Source organism: Oncorhynchus gorbuscha, linkage group LG03, assembly GCF_021184085.1.
Source record: "Oncorhynchus gorbuscha isolate QuinsamMale2020 ecotype Even-year linkage group LG03, OgorEven_v1.0, whole genome shotgun sequence".
NCBI classification, from domain to species: domain Eukaryota; kingdom Metazoa; phylum Chordata; class Actinopteri; order Salmoniformes; family Salmonidae; genus Oncorhynchus; species Oncorhynchus gorbuscha.
Genome location: NC_060175.1, coordinates 100,944,830 through 100,963,298, shown reverse-complemented (window position 1 = coordinate 100,963,298; position 18,469 = coordinate 100,944,830). Strand labels below are relative to the sequence as shown.

The 18,469-nt window shown below is 45.9% G+C and overlaps 1 protein-coding gene across 2 annotated transcripts in view; it reads right to left on the bottom strand.

Moving 5' to 3' along the window:
• LOC124032374 (guanine nucleotide-binding protein G(i) subunit alpha-3-like) overlaps positions 1-18,469 on the bottom strand; it is a 78,807-nt gene that overhangs the window by 19,032 nt on the left and 41,306 nt on the right. For both annotated transcript variants that reach the window (XM_046344734.1, XM_046344735.1), the window contains exon 4: positions 11,919-12,076. In XM_046344734.1, coding sequence (XP_046200690.1) covers positions 11,919-12,076 — 158 coding nt within the window. The remainder of the gene's footprint in view (positions 1-11,918; positions 12,077-18,469) is intronic.

Here is an 18,469-nt window from a genome sequence, read left to right as displayed (position 1 = left end):
TATGACTGTGGTTATGGCTGGGCCCAATAGAAAGAAAGACCCTTGGTAATAACCAGGTCCAGAGTATGGCTGTAGTTATGGCTGGGCCCAGTAGAAAGCCCCTTGGTAATAACCAGGTCCAGAGTATGGCTGTAGTTATGGCTGGGCCCAGTAGCATTTTGGATAAAGTCCATAGAGCCAAAAAAACAAAACATAAATTCAATGGCCTTGGAGTCAGTCTGTCAACATGAATATTAAAATCACCCAACACAATGATTTTATTATAGTTCTCAAGGACAACAGACAATAGTTCAGAGAAACCAGTAAAGAAAGTGGGGCAGCGCTTTGTTGTCCTATACAGGGTTATAGCCAGCACTGGTAGCTGACATTTAAACAGTATAGCATGATGCTCAAAATACCCAAAGTTGCCAGACAAAATGTCCTTACAGTTGAGAGCATGAGTAAAAATAGAGGCTGTCCCCCCACCCGTTTCCCCTTTTCAGAGTATGAAAAGCTGTAATCTGGGGGAAATGGTAGGATATGACAGTTTATATAAACTCGATAGAAGGCAGAGTTAAAGGAACATACATTAGTTTACTCACAATAACCAAAGTTTTTGTTTTTTACTTGTGATTCCTCTAACATTTAAAAAGCACCACATTCAAATGAGTGTGGGCCACTGCCTCGAGGTAACCAATGGAATACCAATCTAATAATGAAAGTTACAACCACATTTTCTGACAGTCTCCAATATTTTAGAATGGTAGGAGATGAGTTTATACAAACTCACTAGAGTTAGAGGAACCTAAACTAGGTTACTCACAATAACCAAAGTGCCATTTATACAGGAGTCGATATGCTTTCCAAGTCCTCTGGTTGCTTATTCTGACAGGGAGAACTGGAGCACTACCAGACCCTGTCTGTCGTCAGTCTCTAAAAACAGTTTGATGTCGCTGGAAAGAATCCAGGAACTCCATGTGGTTAGTGTGAATCCTGCTCGTTGCTCCCACAGCAAATCAAAGTAGTCACAAAAGGAGACATTCCTGTCGTTGCAAAGTCTCTTCATGTACTCGTTTAGGGCAAACGTTTTGTTGTCCTCCCTCAGATCACCTAAAGCGAAGGGTCGTTAAAACCTACGTGACTGACGATGGTGTCAATATTGGCCAGAACCATTTATGTAAAGCCCTTTTTTAAAAACTAAACAACAGTAGAACAAGTCTAGTGAACTGGACTGAAGGACACATTCTCTGGACAGAGACAGAAACAGACAAAGACAGCCCAGGTCTGTAAAATCTATGTGATACATGTGAATTCAGGCTGAATATGGTTTCATATGTTGATAAATGATAAACATTGGTTGCTAGAGGTTTGAGTGAAAACAGAGAGGGTAGTCTAGGGATAGACTGACTCACTACTAGTCTCTCCAGCCAAGCAGCTACGCAAACATAGATAAAAAAATATTTTAAATCTTTCGAATACTTTGAGCCTTTTCTCTAGCCTGCCTGTAGTCCCAGGAGGGTGTATTTTTGAACTTCCGGGAGGACTATTATATTAGTCCATTAAGCCAGGCAAGCTCAATCAAGCACAGATAACGTATTGAAATGAATTTAAATACTATTTGAACCCAGGTCTTATGTGGACAGACAGCTCCGACCTCCAACAACCACTACACTTCCTGTTTCCAAAGCAAAGTCGAAGTATCCTTCACACTAACCTACCTTACCCTAGCCCAGGGTGTGTGGGATATAGGCGCCAAAGGTAGCCATAACTTCCCATCTATCATAACTGTAAATAAACTCACCTGGACAAAATAATACACCATTGTTTTTGGTCTTAGTGAACTTTCTCCTATTGTAAACATTGTCATAAAATATTCAGTACATGTATAGATAGTCCCCTCATTTAGCTACTGGTGTACAATTACAGTATATTGTCATTTACTTACACTACAGCACAGTGTAATACACTGTGTGTAGGCTACATTACTTAACGGGTAATCAACGAGGGGCTCTGCGTACTCTGAAAAATTGATAATGCCGCTTATACCAAGGCTATTTTTGCCGCTAAGAAATGTGTTAATTTGCAACTAGAAATGTGTTCAACATTCATTGAAGTAGCTAGCACCTTTACTAGATATCTACATTAGTTGCCTTGGTAACCAAACAAACCGTTTAGATAACCAAAACATCAGTTCTCTTACAGTATTATGAAAATCAAATTCAACAATGCCAATAATGTTTTCAATCGCTCTTTTGCTTTCAAATGCTGCTCAAACATGGAATATGTTGGAATGAACTTCATTGCCATAGTCTGCCACAAATTTTTTAAATATATATTTTTACCTTTATTTAACTAGGCAAGTCAGTTAAGAACCAATTCTTATTTTCAATGACGGCCTAGGAACAGTGGGTTAACTACCTGTTCAAGGGCAGAACGACAGACTTGTACCTTGTCAGCTCAGGGATTTGAACTTGCAACCTTTTGTTTACTAGTCCAATGCTCTAACCACTAGGGCTACCCTGTGGTTTATGAGTCATAATACCCATAAAACCTAGCAGGTCAAAACACAGAAATGGTTCCAATAATTTTTCTACCATTTATTTTATCCATTGTGCATGTAGGCTTACACTGACGTGACGTTTTGATAATCGTGTAAATCTTTCTCAGACATGGTGACTTTTATCAACATATTCGGCTCTATTTGCCACAGGGTTCAATTCTTGGGCCAACTCTTTTCTCTGTATACATCAATGATGTCGCTCTTGCTGCTGGTGAGTCTCTGATCCACCTCTACGCAGACGACACCATTTTGTATACTTCTGGCCCTTCTTTGGACACTGTGGACACTAACCTCCAGACGAGCTTCAATGTCATACAACTCTCCCTCCGTGGCCTCCAATTGCTCTTAAATACAAGTAAAACTAAATGCATGCTCTTCAACCGATCGCTACCTACACCTGCCCGCGCGTCCAACATCACTACTCTGGACAGTTCTGACTTAGAATATGTGGACAACTACAAATACCTAGGTGTCTGGTTAGACTGTAAACTCTCCTTACAGACTCACATTAAGCATCTCCAATCCAAAGTTAAATCTAGAATTGGCTTCCTATTTTGCAACAAAGCATCCTTCACTCATGCTGCCAAACATACCCTCGTAAAACAGACCATCCTACCGATCCTCGACTTCGGCGATGTCATTTACAAAATAGCCTCCAACACCCTACTCAACAAATTGGATGCAGTCTATCAAAGAGCCATCCATTTTGTCACCAAAGCCCCATATACTACCCACCACTGCGACCTGTACGCTCTCGTTGGCTGGCCTTCGCTTCATACTCGTCGCCAAACCCACTGGTTACAGGTCATCTACAAGTCTCTGCTAGATAAAGTCCCACCTTATCTCAGCTCACTGGTAACCATAGCAGCACCCACCCGTAGCACACGCTCCAGCAGGTGTATTTCACTGGTCACCCCCAGGGCCAATTCCTCCTTTGGCCGCCTCTCCTTCCAGTTCTCTGCTGCCAATGACTGGAACGAACTACAAAAATCTCTGAAACTGGAAACACTCATCTCCCTCACGAGCTGTAAGCACCAGATGTCAGAGCAGCTCACAGATCACTGCACCTGTACATAGCCCATCTATAAATAGCCCAAACAATTACCTCATCCCCTACTGTATTTATTTATTTTTGCTCCCTTGCACCCCAGTATTTCTACTTTGCACATTCACCAACTGCAAATCTACAGTTCCAGTGTTTTTAGTTGCCCTGGGCATCTTCTGTTGGTGCTTTTCAGAGTCAGTAGAAAGGCCTCTTAGTGTCCTAAGTTTTCATAACTGTGACCTTAATTGCCTAACGTCCCCTTGAAAAGGGGACGTTTCTTTTTTTGCTGAGTTTTATAGCTAGTATGTAAGGTTATGTAACCTCATTTAGTCCTACCTGCTATGTTTTAAATTAATTGGTATTCGCACATTTGTTTTTGAGGTAGAATGGCCGTCATATTATTGATGCCAAATTGGACTCTATTCCAGAACCAATGAACGTGTCTGAGACTCATCACCTCTCAACTAGGTCAGCTGGTTCAACCTGGAACACTATTCTGAGACTCATCACCTCTCAACTAGGTCAGCTGGTTCAACCTGGAACACTATTCTGAGACTCATCACCTCTCAACTAGGTCAGCTGGTTCAACATGGAACACTCAACCTCTCGGAAGTCAGCAGGTCAACCTGGAACCTAAGAGACTCATCACCTCTCAACTAGGTCAGCTGGTTCAACCCGGAAGAGCAGGTGTGTCCAGAAGAGCCCAGCTCGAACACCTGACTTAAATAATCAACATACTGAATCACGGCGATAGGCTACGCTTTGATATAGAACGCAATGCTCCACTCTCAAGTTGAAGTTGTTGGCTGATGCCATGGTGGCGGCTGCTAAGAAGAAGGGCCAAGCTGAGAAGCAGAAGGCTGCACTGGTTAACACCTGCCCTGTCTGTCAGGTGAGTAGTATTGGTTGGTTATGTATGTGCCTTTAGGTTCCTCTCCATACGTAAGCTATTGTACTGGCTTGTGTGGTACAGACTTTCATATGTGTAGTAGTTTGTTGTATTGCTTAGTTTATCATTTGTGCCAACTTTGAATTCAATCTAAACCACAGATTAATTTCCTCGATTTTGTAATTGACCTTTATAAAAATCTAATCAAATCAAATTTTATTGGTCACATACACATGGAAATGCTTGTGCTTCTAGTTCCGACAGTGCAGTAATATCTAACAATTCCCCAACTACCTAATACACACAAATCTAAAGGGTGAATGAGAATATTTACATGTAAGTATATGGATAAGCGATGGCCGAGAGGCATAGACAACGTGCAGTAGATGGTATAAAATACAGTATATAGACAGATGATATGAGTAATGTAAGATATGTAAACATTATTAAAGTGGCATTGTTTAGAGTGACATTGTTTAAAGTGACTAGTGATCCATTTATTAAAGTGTCCAGTGATTGGGTTTCAATGTAGGCAGCAGCCTCTCTGAGTTAGTGATTGGGTCTCAATGTAGGCAGCAGCCTCTCTGAGTTAGTGATTGTTGTTAAGCAATCTGATGGCCTTGAGATTGAAAAACAGCTTATACATATATCTCTAGACACAGATCCGAAGACATTCAAGCAGCTCTTTGAGAGCTAGTATCCCACGTCTCCAATGGTCCCAGTACTGGTTGATGTGCAGGCCTAAGTGACCACACACTCAAATGGACCTACAGCTGAGGTAAGATTGGACCTCCCATGTGGAGCAGCGGTCTAAGGCACTGCATCTTAGTGCTTGAGGTTTCCAGGTGACACCCTGGTTCGAATCCAGGCTGTATCACAACCCGGCTGTGATTGGGAGTCCAAAAGGGGCGGGCGCACAATTGGCCGTCGTCCGGGTATGGCCGGTGTAGGCCGCCATTGTAAATAATAATTTTTTAACTGACTTGGCTAGGTTAATAAATAAAAATGTTAGATATATATATATATATATTAGATTCTTCCATCATTCACACACAATAGACATAGAATAAACCACCTTGTTGTCAACAAAACACTGTCCTCAACACTGAAGTTGTATTGTCTATGGCTCAATGTGGAAATGCTGTGTTCACTTTAATGATGTGATTCACAGACACACAATGACCACAATGTGACTGCTGCAACTGAGACAGAATGACGTCGAAGGACACACGTGGAGACCCCGAGTATGACTGGACGTGGGCCAGATATTTGTGACAACGACTTAATAAAGGGATGCAGAAGCAAACCAGCATCAAACCCATTTGAATGTTTATTCCATAGCCAACCATCTCTTGCTACCTCTTATTCCACACTACTCCTTTTAGGTCCCTCAACTTCAGACACTTTGAAACTCTCCATCTTATTTATTTATTTATTTTACCTTTAACTAGGCAAGTCGGTTAAGAATACATTCTTATTTACAATGACGGCATACCGGGGAACGGTGACTTAACTGCCTTGTTCAGGGGCAGAATGACAGATTTTTACCTTGTCAGCTCAGGGATTTGATCTTGCAACCTTTCGGTAACTAGGCCAACGCTCTAACCACTAGGCTACCTGCTGCCCCTACGCTCTAACCACTAGGCTACCTGCTGCCCCTATGCTCTAACCACTAGGCTACCTGCTGCCCCTACGCTCTAACCACTAGGCTACCTGCTGCCCCTACGCTCTAACTACTAGGCTACCTGCCTCTAACCACTAGGCTACCTGCCTCTAACCACTAGGCTACCTGCCTCTAACCACTAGGCTACCTGCCTCTAACCACTAGGCTACCTGCCTCTAACCACTAGGCTACCTGCCTCTAACCACTAGGCTACCTGCCTCTAACCACTAGGCTACGCTCTAACCACTAGGCTACCTGCTGCCCCTACGCTCTAACCAGTAGGCTACCTGCCGCCCCTACGCTCTAACCACTAGGCTACCTGCCGCCCCTACGCTCTAACCACTAGGCTACCTGCCGCCCCTACGCTCTAACCACTAGGCTACCTGCCGCCCCTACGCTCTAACCACTAGGCTACCTGCCGCCCCTACGCTCTAACCACTAGGCTACCTGCTGCCCCTACACTCTAACCACTAGGCTACCTGCCTCAACGCTCTAACCACTAGGCTACCCTGCCTACACGCAACCACTAGGCTGCTGCCCCTACACTCTAACCACTAGGCTACCTGCCTCAAACAACTAGGCTACCTGCCTCAAACAACTAGGCTACCTGCCTCAAACAACTAGGCTACCTGCCTCAAACAACTAGGCTACCTGCCTCAAACAACTAGGCTACCTGCCTCAAACAACTAGGCTACCTGCCTCAAACAACTAAGCTACCTGCTGCCCCTATACACTAAGCACTAGGCTACCTGCTGCCCCTACACTCTAACCACTAGGCTACCTGCTGCCCCTACACTCTAACCACTAGGCTACCTGCCTCAAACAACTAGGCTACCTGCCTCAAACCACTAAGCTACCTGCCTCAAACCACTAAGCTACCTGCCTCAAACCACAAAGCTACCTGCCTCAAACCACAAAGCTACCTGCCTCAAACCACAAAGCTACCTGCCTCAAACCACAAAGCTACCTGCCTCAAACCACAAAGCTACCTGCCTCAAACCACAAAGCTACCTGCCTCAAACCACTAAGCTACCTGCCTCAAACCACTAAGCTACCTGCCTCAAACCACTAAGCTACCTGCCTCAAACCACTAAGCTACCTGCTGCCCCTACACTCTAACCACTAGGCTACCTGCTGCCCCTACGCTCTAACCACTAGGCTACCTGCTGCCCCTACACTAACCACTAGGCTACCTGCTGCCCCTACACGCTAACCACTAGGCTACCTGCTGCCCCTACACTCTAACCACTAGGCTACCTGCTGCCCCTACACTCTAACCACTAGGCTACCTGCTGCCCCTACACTCTAACCACTAGGCTACCTGCTGCCCCTACACTCTAACCACTAGGCTACCTGCTGCCCCTACACTCTAACCACTAGGCTACCTGCTGCCCCTACACTCTAACCACTAGGCTACCTGCTGCCCCTACACTAACCACTAGGCTACCTGCTGCCCCTACACTAACCACTAGGCTACCTGCTGCCCCTGCACTAACCACTAGGCTACCTGCCGCCCCTACACTAACCACTAGGCTACCTGCTGCCCCTACACTAACCACTAGGCTACCTGCTGCCCCTACACTAACCACTAGGCTACCTGCTGCCCCTACACTCTAACCACTAGGCTACCTGCTGCCCCTACACTCTAACCACTAGGCTACCTGCTGCCCCTACACTAACCACTAGGCTACCTGCTGCCCCTACACTAACCACTAGGCTACCTGCTGCCCCTACACTCTAACCACTAGGCTACCTGCTGCCCCTACACTCTAACCACTAGGCTACCTGCTGCCCCTACACTAACCACTAGGCTACCTGCTGCCCCTACACTCTAACCACTAACCAAATTTGATATACATTATGGGTATTGTGTGTAGTAGACCAGTAACAAAACATTTTTTTTTAAATCCATTTTAAATTGAGGCTGTAACACAACAAAATGTGGAAAAAGTCAAGGGCTGTGAATACTTTAATTGAAAAACACAGCATCTTTTAGGCATGTTTTGTATAACAACAAAGTTGCCTATTTTACAATGGGGGTCAATGGAAAATAATGTTTGGTTTCCCCAATTTGTGGGAGTGGTCGAGAGGAATTTCTTCTTCTGATAGGAATACCGACTCGGTGTATAAATTACAACACCTTACTCGTCAATCCACAGTGTAATAAATTACATTTACACAATAGACCAAACTAATATTTCATAACTGAAATGATAACAGCTGAGTAATGTCATTGTTTATTGTTTATAATTGTTTATCTCCCACTGCATTGTGGACTGCAAATCAGCTATCAGGTAGCTAGGCTTGTATTCTCAAAAAAAAGCTGCATCGTAAACAAGCTCGTACAAGACAGAGGAGAACAAGACACATCTTGTCTCTCTTTACAGATCCTGTTTCTGCCCCTCCTCTGAGGTTTAGAAACAAACACAATTTAACCTCTCGAAGACCATGTTCTCCACAAGTACGTAGAGTGGCCAGCCAAATAGTAAAAGTAGTAGGTGAGGTGCCCCCAGGGTCCCTAGGCGTCCCGAGGTTGGGAAACACTGGTCTAAGACTATATGACAAGGACCATTTTCAAGTAAGAGACATTAAACCGGTCTTCTGTTGAGATTATAAAAGTATTATTGACAGTTTAACTGCAAGATGTTTGTTCTTCAAATGACAAATTACATTGGGAAAGTATTCAGACCCCTTGACTTTTTCCACAGTTACACTTTACAGCCTTATTCTAAAATGTATTAAAAAACAATATTTTCCCCCTCATCTATTTACACACAATACCCCATAATGACAAAGAAAACAGGTTCATTGGACATGATTTGGAAAGGAAACACAACAGTCTGTATAAGGTCACAGTTGACAGTGCATGTCAGAGCAAAACAAGCCATGAGGTCGAAGGAATTGTCTGTCGAGCTCAGAGACAGGATTGTGTCGAGGCACAAATCTGGGGTAGGGCAGCAAAAAATGTCCGCAGCAATGAAGGTCCCCAAGAACATAGTGGCCTCCATTTTTAAATGGAAGAAGTTTGGAACCACCAAGATTCTTCCTGGAGCTGGCCGCCCAGCCAAACTGACCTATCAGGGGAGAAGGGCAAAGAACCCAATGGTCCCTCTGTGGAGAGGGGAGAACCTTCCAGAAGGACAACCATCTCTGCAACACTCCACAAATCAGGCATTTATGATAAGAGTGGCCAAATGGAAGCCACTCCTCAGTAAAATACACATGACAGCCCACTTGGATTGGGCTGATTAAACAAAGATTGAACTCTTTGGCCTGAATGCCAATCGTCACGTCTGAAGGAAACCTGGCACCATCCTTACGGTGAAGCATGTAGGTAGCAGCATCATGCTATGGGGATGTTTTTCAGCAACAGTGACTGGGAGACTAGTCAGGATTGAGGGAAAGATGAACAGAGAAAAGTACAGAGAAATCCTTGATGAAAACCTGCTCCAGAGCGCTCAGGACCTCAGACTGGGGCGAAGGTTCATCTTCCAACAGGACAACAACCCTAAGCACACAGCCAAGACAACACAGGAGTGGTTCTGGGACAAGTGTCTGAATGTTGTTGAGTGGCCCAGCCAGAGCCGTACAACATCTGTTATTTTGTTCTTTCCCAAATTCCTTTTAGATTTTCCAGGTTTCCGTTTATCCCATTTATCTCAGGTTATCACACTCAAAAAAATCCTTGTTTTTTCAAATAATTGAAAAACAACTTAATTGGATGTTGTAAGTCCACAACAATGCTTAAAACACATTAGAGACCACATTTGAGGTCTGGGGGGGGGGGGATTGCAAAATGTAGATTTTTAGGTGTTTTTTTACTTTTTATTATAATGAGAGAGACCATTGTTCAGTGCATGTGTTATTTTTTTTTGCTGAAGATATTAATGATATAATAAATATATACATTGTAACAGCGTCCGTCTGTTGAAGGAAGAGAGTCGGACCAAAATGCAGCGTAGTGGTTACTCATGACTTTAATGAAGGAAAATGGAACGATACATGAAATAACTCATAAATACAAAAACAACAAATGGAACGAGAAACCTATTACAGCCTATCTGGTGAACACTACACAGAGACAGGAACAAACACCCACAAAATACAAAGCGAACTCAGGCTACCTAAATACGGTTCCCAATCCGAGACAACGAGAATCACCTGACTCCAATTGAGAATCGCCTCAGGCAGCCAAGCCTAACAACACCCCTAATCAGCCGCAATCCCAAATAATACAAACCCCAATACGAATCACAACAAATAAACCCATGTCACACCCTGGCCTACCCAAACATATAACAAAAACACAAAATACAATGACCAAGGCGTGACATACATAAATAATGGATTGACGAAAATGATCATGATTTCATTCTCCAGGTAGGCATAGGCTACTTTGTAGTTAACATTTAATTTGAGAAGGTTTTTCGGAAAGCCTTTCCATCTACTAGAAGCCGGTCTTCATTAGCATCAATGCTAACAGCTACACAAAGTGGTACACACACACACACATTCTCGTTGCCTCTTCAGAGAAGTTGCAGGATGTACGAATCACTTGTCATGAACTTGAACAAATTCATTTAGTTGATTCCCTACTAAAAAAAAAAGGTCAATACATTTTCTTATATTGTTGAATTCCGTTTTAATGCCTGAATTCTGAGGTCCCTAATTATAATATTATCCACTACCATCTACCTCGAATGTTTTCGTTTATCTGCAGATAATCGTCAAAAAGCGTAGGCCAACCAGAAACCTATGAAATTGAGGGAGCCAATTGAACTACTCTCACCGGTGCGATTCGGTAGACTACACTGACTGACGAGATGAGGACACACCCACTTTAGAGTCACTGTCTAGCAAGCCCCGGCATCCTAGGAAAGAAAACCTAGGAAATCCATTGGATACCATGGACAGACAACCACGTTGCATGATTTACGAATGACAAAGGGATACAGGAGATCGACAATATTCAGTCAGTTCGACACATTTTATAAAAGTAGTCAACACTTGCTGTTCAGTTGTCAAAGTAAATAGCCTATGCGCTACGACTCCACGTGGCTGGCTATGTGAAACACGTGAGAGAAAATAAATGAATGTCGTAGAAAACAATTTGGCTAAGTGGATTTTCAACTCATCGTTACCACTTATATTACATGGGACGTACAAATTCACCAGCATCATGCTCGATCTCTCCCTCTGTGTAATGAACAAGCTGCAATTCAGATCCTACTTCCTGCATTGTAAACTGCCAGTGTGTATCTTTGATTATGTGTACATTAAACCAGTTTATATGCATGACAATTGGAAGAGGTGTGTGTGTGTGCTAAAACCCTACATCCCAACATTAGCATTCCTTTCCACCACATCTGGTCTCTTGGCCCTTCCAACCCTACGATAAGGCAGCTCCCGCTTAGCCCAGCTAAAGCTCTTCTCTGTCCTGCTTTCGAAAAATGTTGGTGGAACAAGTTTCCCCCTAAAGTCGGAACAGCGGAGTCCCTTGACCCAGCTTTCAAAAAACGTCTCATACCCCTACCACTTTGAAGAGATTCTTAAAATAACTCTCACGTCACCTCTCCTCTCTACAAGAAGTGACTTTGCTGATAAATACCTTTGTTGAGGGAAAATGTACATCATACGATTGCTTGTCTCATATAGCTATGTTACGATAAATGCACTAATAAATGCACTCCGGATAAGAGCGTCTGCTAATTGACTAAAATGTTTTTTTTTTTTTTTATGTGTGTGTGTGTGTACTCTGTCTGTCAGTCCGTGTGTGTCTTACTAGGAGGCAGAGTCGTTGAGCTGGTACTCTCTGGAGCGCAGGAAGCAGTTCTGGACACCGCTGTCCGTCCACAGTCTCCGTATCACGCCGGTCAGATCTGATGAGATCACACCCTCTGCCGTTGTACCAGCCAATACGAACAGCTGACGGGCATCGTCCTGGCAACAGAGACATCCCCATTAGAACACAGATTGGTTGATTCAGTTTTAATGTCACGTGCACAAGTACAGTGAAATGCCTCTTGCAAACTAAAACATTCAATAATCAATAACAATGTACTACTGGAAAAAAACACACGAGAAATAAGAATAGGAAATACACAACGTAAGTAAGGATATATTTAAAAAGTAAGTTCCAACACCATATTTACATGAGCAGGGATACTGGAGTGATGAGGTAGATATGTATAGGGGGAAGGAGACAGGGATACTGGAGTGATGGATGTAGATATGTATAGGGGGAAGGAGACAGGGATACTGGAGTGATGGATGTAGATATGTATAGGGGGAAGGAGACAGGGATACTGGAGTGATGAGGTAGATATGTATAGGGGGAAGGAGACAGGGATACTGGAGTGATGGAGGTAGATATGTATAGGGGGAAGGAGACAGGGATACTGGAGTGATGGAGGTAGATATGTATAGGGGGAAGGAGACAGGGATACTGGAGTGATGGAGGTAGATATGTATAGGGGGAAGGGGACAGGGATACTGGAGTGATGGAGGTAGATATGTATAGGGGGAAGGAGACAGGGATACTGGAGTGATGGAGGTAGATATGTATAGGGGGAAGGAGACAGGGATACTGGAGTGATGGAGGTAGATATGTATAGGGGGAAGGATGGAGGTAGATATGTATAGGGGGAAGGAGACAGGGATACTGGAGTGATGGAGGTAGATATGTATAGGGGGAAGGATGGAGGTAGATATGTATAGGGGGAAGGAGACAGGGATACTGGAGTGATGGAGGTAGATATGTATAGGGGGAAGGGGACAGGGATACTGGAGTGATGGAGGTAGATATGTATAGGGGAAGGAGACAGGGATACTGGAGTGATGGAGGTAGATATGTATAGGGGGAAGGAGACAGGGATACTGGAGTGATGGAGGTAGATATGTATAGGGGGAAGGAGACAGGGATACTGGAGTGATGGAGGTAGATATGTATAGGGGGAAGGAGACAGGGATACTGGAGTGATGAGGTAGATATGTATAGGGGGAAGGAGACAGGGATACTGGAGTGATGAGGTAGATATGTATAGGGGGAAGGAGACAGGGATACTGGAGTGATGGAGGTAGATATGTATAGGGGGAAGGAGACAGGGATACTGGAGTGATGATGTAGATATGTATAGGGGGAAGGAGACAGGGATACTGGAGTGATGGATGTAGATATGTATAGGGGGAAGGAGACAGGGATACTGGAGTGATGGAGGTAGATATGTATAGGGGGAAGGAGACAGGGATACTGGAGTGATGGAGGTAGATATGTATAGGGGGAAGGGGACAGGGATACTGGAGTGATGAGGTAGATATGTATAGGGGGAAGGAGACAGGGATACTGGAGTGATGGAGGTAGATATGTATAGGGGGAAGGAGACAGGGATACTGGAGTGATGGAGGTAGATATGAATAGGGGGAAGGAGACAGGGATACTGGAGTGATGGATGTAGATATGTATAGGGGGAAGGAGACAGGGATACTGGAGTGATGGAGGTAGATATGTATAGGGGGAAGGAGACAGGGATACTGGAGTGATGGAGGTAGATATGTATAGGGGGAAGGAGACGGGGATACTGGAGTGATGGAGGTAGATATGTATAGGGGGAAGGAGACAGGGATACTGGAGTGATGGAGGTAGATATGTATAGGGGGAAGGAGACGGGGATACTGGAGTGATGGAGGTAGATATGTATAGGGGGAAGGAGACAGGGATACTGGAGTGATGGAGGTAGATATGTATAGGGGGAAGGAGACAGGGATACTGGAGTGATGGAGGTAGATATGTATAGGGGGAAGGAGACAGGGATACTGGAGTGATGGAGGTAGATATGTATAGGGGGAAGGAGACAGGGATACTGGAGTGATGGAGGTAGATATGTATAGGGGGAAGGAGACAGGGATACTGGAGTGATGAGGTAGATATGTATAGGGGGAAGGAGACAGGGATACTGGAGTGATGGATGTAGATATGTATAGGGGGAAGGATGGAGGTAGATATGTATAGGGGGAAGGAGACAGGGATACTGGAGTGATGGAGGTAGATATGTATAGGGGGAAGGAGACAGGGATACTGGAGTGATGGAGGTAGATATGTATAGGGGGAAGGATGGAGGTAGATATGTATAGGGGGAAGGGGACAGGGATACTGGAGTGATGGAGGTAGATATGTATAGGGGGAAGGAGACAGGGATACTGGAGTGATGGAGGTAGATATGTATAGGGGGAAGGAGACAGGGATACTGGAGTGATGGAAGTAGATATGTATAGTGGGAAGGATGGAGGTAGATATGCTCGACCTCATCTTTACTAGATGCTGTTCTTCCACTAACCTCATTGCAACTCCCCTCCAAGTCTCCGACCACTGCCTTGTATCCTTTTCCCTCTCGCTCTCATCCAACACCTCCCACACTGCCCCTACTCGGATGGTATCGCGCCGTCCCAACCTTCGCTCTCTCTCCCCCGCTACTCTCTCCTCTTCCATCCTATCATCTCTTCCCTCCGCTCAAACCTTCTCCCACCTATCTCCTGATTCTGCCTCCTCAACCCTCCTCTCCTCCCTCTCTGCATCCCTTGACTCTCTATGTCCCCTATCCTCCAGGCCGGCTCGGTCCTCCCCTCCCGCTCCGTGGCTCGATGACTCATTGCGAGCTCACAGAACAGGGCTCCGGGCAGCCGAGCGGAAATGGAGGAAAACTCGCCTCCCTGCGGACCTGGCATCCTTTCACTCCCTCCTCTCTACATTTTCCTCCTCTGTCTCTGCTGCTAAAGCCACTTTCTACCACGCTAAATTCCAAGCTTCTGCCTCTAACCCTAGGAAGCTCTTTGCCACCTTCTCCTCCCTCCTGAATCCTCCGCCCCCTCCCCCCTCCTCCCTCTCTGCAGATGACTTCGTCAACCATTTTGAAAAGAAGGTCGACGACATCCGATCCTCGTTTGCTACGTCAAACGACACCGCTGGTTCTGCTCACACTGCCCTACCCTATGCTCTGACCTCTTTCTCCCCCTCTCTCCAGATGAAATCTCGCGTCTTGTGACGGCCGGCCGCCCAACAACCTGCCCGCTTGACCCTATCCCCTCCTCTCTTCTCCAGACCATTTCCGGAGACCTTCTCCCTTACCTCACCTCGCTCATCAACTCATCCCTGACCGTTGGCTACGTCCCTTCCGTCTTCAAGAGAGCGAGAGTTGCACCCCTTCTGAAAAAACCTACACTCGATCCCTCCGATGTCAACAATTACAGACCAGTATCCCTTCTTTCTTTTCTCTCCAAAACTCTTGAACGTGCCGTCCTTGGCCAGCTCTCCCGCTATCTCTCTCTGAATGACCTTCTTGATCCAAATCAGTCAGGTTTCAAGACTAGTCATTCAACTGAGACTGCTCTCCTCTGTATCACGGAGGCGCTCCGCACTGCTAAAGCTAACTCTCTCTCCTCTGCTCTCATCCTTCTAGATCTATCGGCTGCCTTCGATACTGTGAACCATCAGATCCTCCTCTCCACCCTCTCCGAGTTGGGCATCTCCGGCGCGGCCCACGCTTGGATTGCGTCCTACCTGACAGGTCGCTCCTACCAGGTGGCGTGGCGAGAATCTGTCTCCTCACCACGCGCTCTCACCACTGGTGTCCCCCAGGGCTCTGTTCTTGGCCCTCTCCTATTCTCGCTATACACCAAGTCACTTGGCTCTGTCATAACCTCACATGGTCTCTCTTATCATTGCTATGCAGACGACACACAATTAATCTTCTCCTTTCCCCCTTCTGATGACCAGGTGGCGAATCGCATCTCTGCATGTCTGGCAGACATATCAGTGTGGATGACGGATCACCACCTCAAGCTGAACCTCGGCAAGACGGAGCTGCTCTTCCTCCCGGGGAAGGACTGCCCGTTCCATGATCTCGCCATCACGGTTGACAACTCCACTGTGTCCTCCTCCCAGAGCGCCAAGAACCTTGGTGTGATCCTGGACAACACCCTGTCGTTCTCAACTAACATCAAGGCGGTGGCCCGTTCCTGTAGGTTCATGCTCTACAACATCCGCAGAGTACGACCCTGCCTCACACAGGAAGCGGCGCAGGTCCTAATCCAGGCACTTGTCATCTCCCGTCTGGATTACTGCAACTCGCTGTTGGCTGGGCTCCCTGCCTGTGCCATTAAACCCCTTCAACTCATCCAGAACGCCGCAGCCCGTCTGGTGTTCAACCTTCCCAAGTTCTCTCACGTCACCCCGCTCCTCCGTTCTCTCCACTGGCTTCCAGTTGAAGCTCGCATCCGCTACAAGACCATGGTGCTTGCCTACGGAGCTGTGAGGGGAACGGCACCTCAGTACCTCCAGGCTCTGATCAGGCCCTACACCCAAACAAGGGCACTGCGTTCATCCACCTCTGGCCTGCTCGCCTCCCTACCACTGAGGAAGTACAGCTCCCGCTCAGCCCAGTCAAAACTGTTCGCTGCCCTGGCCCCCCAATGGTGGAACAAACTCCCTCACGACGCCAGGACAGCGGAGTCAATCACCACCTTCCGGAGACACCTGAAACCCCACCTCTTTAAGGAATACCTAGGATAGGTTAAGTAATCCCTCTCACCCCACCCCCCCTAAGTTTTAGATGCACTATTGTTAAGTGACTGTCCCACTGGATGTCATAAGGTGAATGCACCAATTTGTAAGTCGCTCTGGATAAGAGCGTCTGCTAAATGACTTAAATGTAAATGTAAATGTATATGTATAGGGGGAAGGAGACAGGGATACTGGAGTGATGAGGTAGATATGTATAGGGGGAAGGAGACAGGGATACTGGAGTGATGGAGGTAGATATGTATAGGGGGAAGGAGACAGGGATACTGGAGTGATGGAAGTAGAGATGTATAGTGGGAAGGATGGAGGTAGATATGTATAGGGGGAAGGAGACAGGGATACTGGAGTGATGAGGTAGATATGTATAGGGGGAAGGGGACAGGGATACTGGAGTGATGGAGGTAGATATGTATAGGGGGAAGGAGACAGGGATACTGGAGTGATGGAGGTAGATATGTATAGGGGGAAGGATGGAGGTAGATATGTATAGGGGAAGGAGACAGGGATACTGGAGTGATGGAGGTAGATATGTATAGTGGGAAGGGGACAGGGATACTGGAGTGATGGATGTAGATATGTATAGTGGGAGTGATGGAGGTAGATATGTATAGGGGGAAGGAGACAGGGATACTGGAGTGATGGAGGTAGATATGTATAGGGGGAAGGAGACAGGGATACTGGAGTGATGGAGGTAGATATGTATAGGGGGAAGGGGACAGGGATACTGGAGTGATGGAGGTAGATATGTATAGGGGGAAGGAGACAGGGATACTGGAGTGATGGAGGTAGATATGTATAGTGGGAAGGGGACAGGGATACTGGAGTGATGGAGGTAGATATGTATAGGGGGAAGGAGACAGGGATACTGGAGTGATGGATGTAGATATGTATAGGGGGAAGGAGACAGGGATACTGGAGTGATGGAGGTAGATATGTATAGGGGTAAGGGGACAGGGATACTGGAGTGATGGAGGTAGATATGTATAGGGGGAAGGGGACAGGGATACTGGAGTGATGGAGGTAGATATGTATATGGGGAAGGGGACAGGGATACTGGAGTGATGGAGGTAGATATGTATAGGGGGAAGGAGACAGGGATACTGGAGTGATGGAGATAGATATGTATAGGGGGAAGGATGGAGGTAGATATGTATAGGGGGAAGGGGACAGGGATACTGGAGTGATGGAGGTAGATATGTATAGGGGGAAGGATGGAGGTAGATATGTATAGGGGGAAGGAGACAGGGATACTGGAGTGATGGAGGTAGATATGTATAGGGGTAAGGAGACAGGGATACTGGAGTGATGGAGGTAGATATGTATAGGGGGAAGGATGGAGGTAGATATGTATAGATGGAAGGATGGAGGTAGATATGTATAGGGGGAAGGATGGAGGTAGATATGTATAGGTGGAAGGATGGAGGTAGATATGTATAGGGGGAAGGATGGAGGTAGATATGTATAGGGGGAAGGATGGAGGTAGATATGTATAGGGGGAAGGATGGAGGTAGATATGTATAGGGGGAAGGATGGAGGTAGATATGTATAGGGGGAAGGATGGAGGTAGATATGTATAGGGGGAAGGATGGAGGTAGATATGTATAGGGGGAAGGATGGAGGTAGATATGTATAGATGGAAGGATGGAGGTAGATATGTATAGGGGGAAGGATGGAGGTAGATATGTATAGGGGGAAGGATGGAGGTAGATATGTATAGGGGGAAGGATGGAGGTAGATATGTATAGGGGGAAGGATGGAGG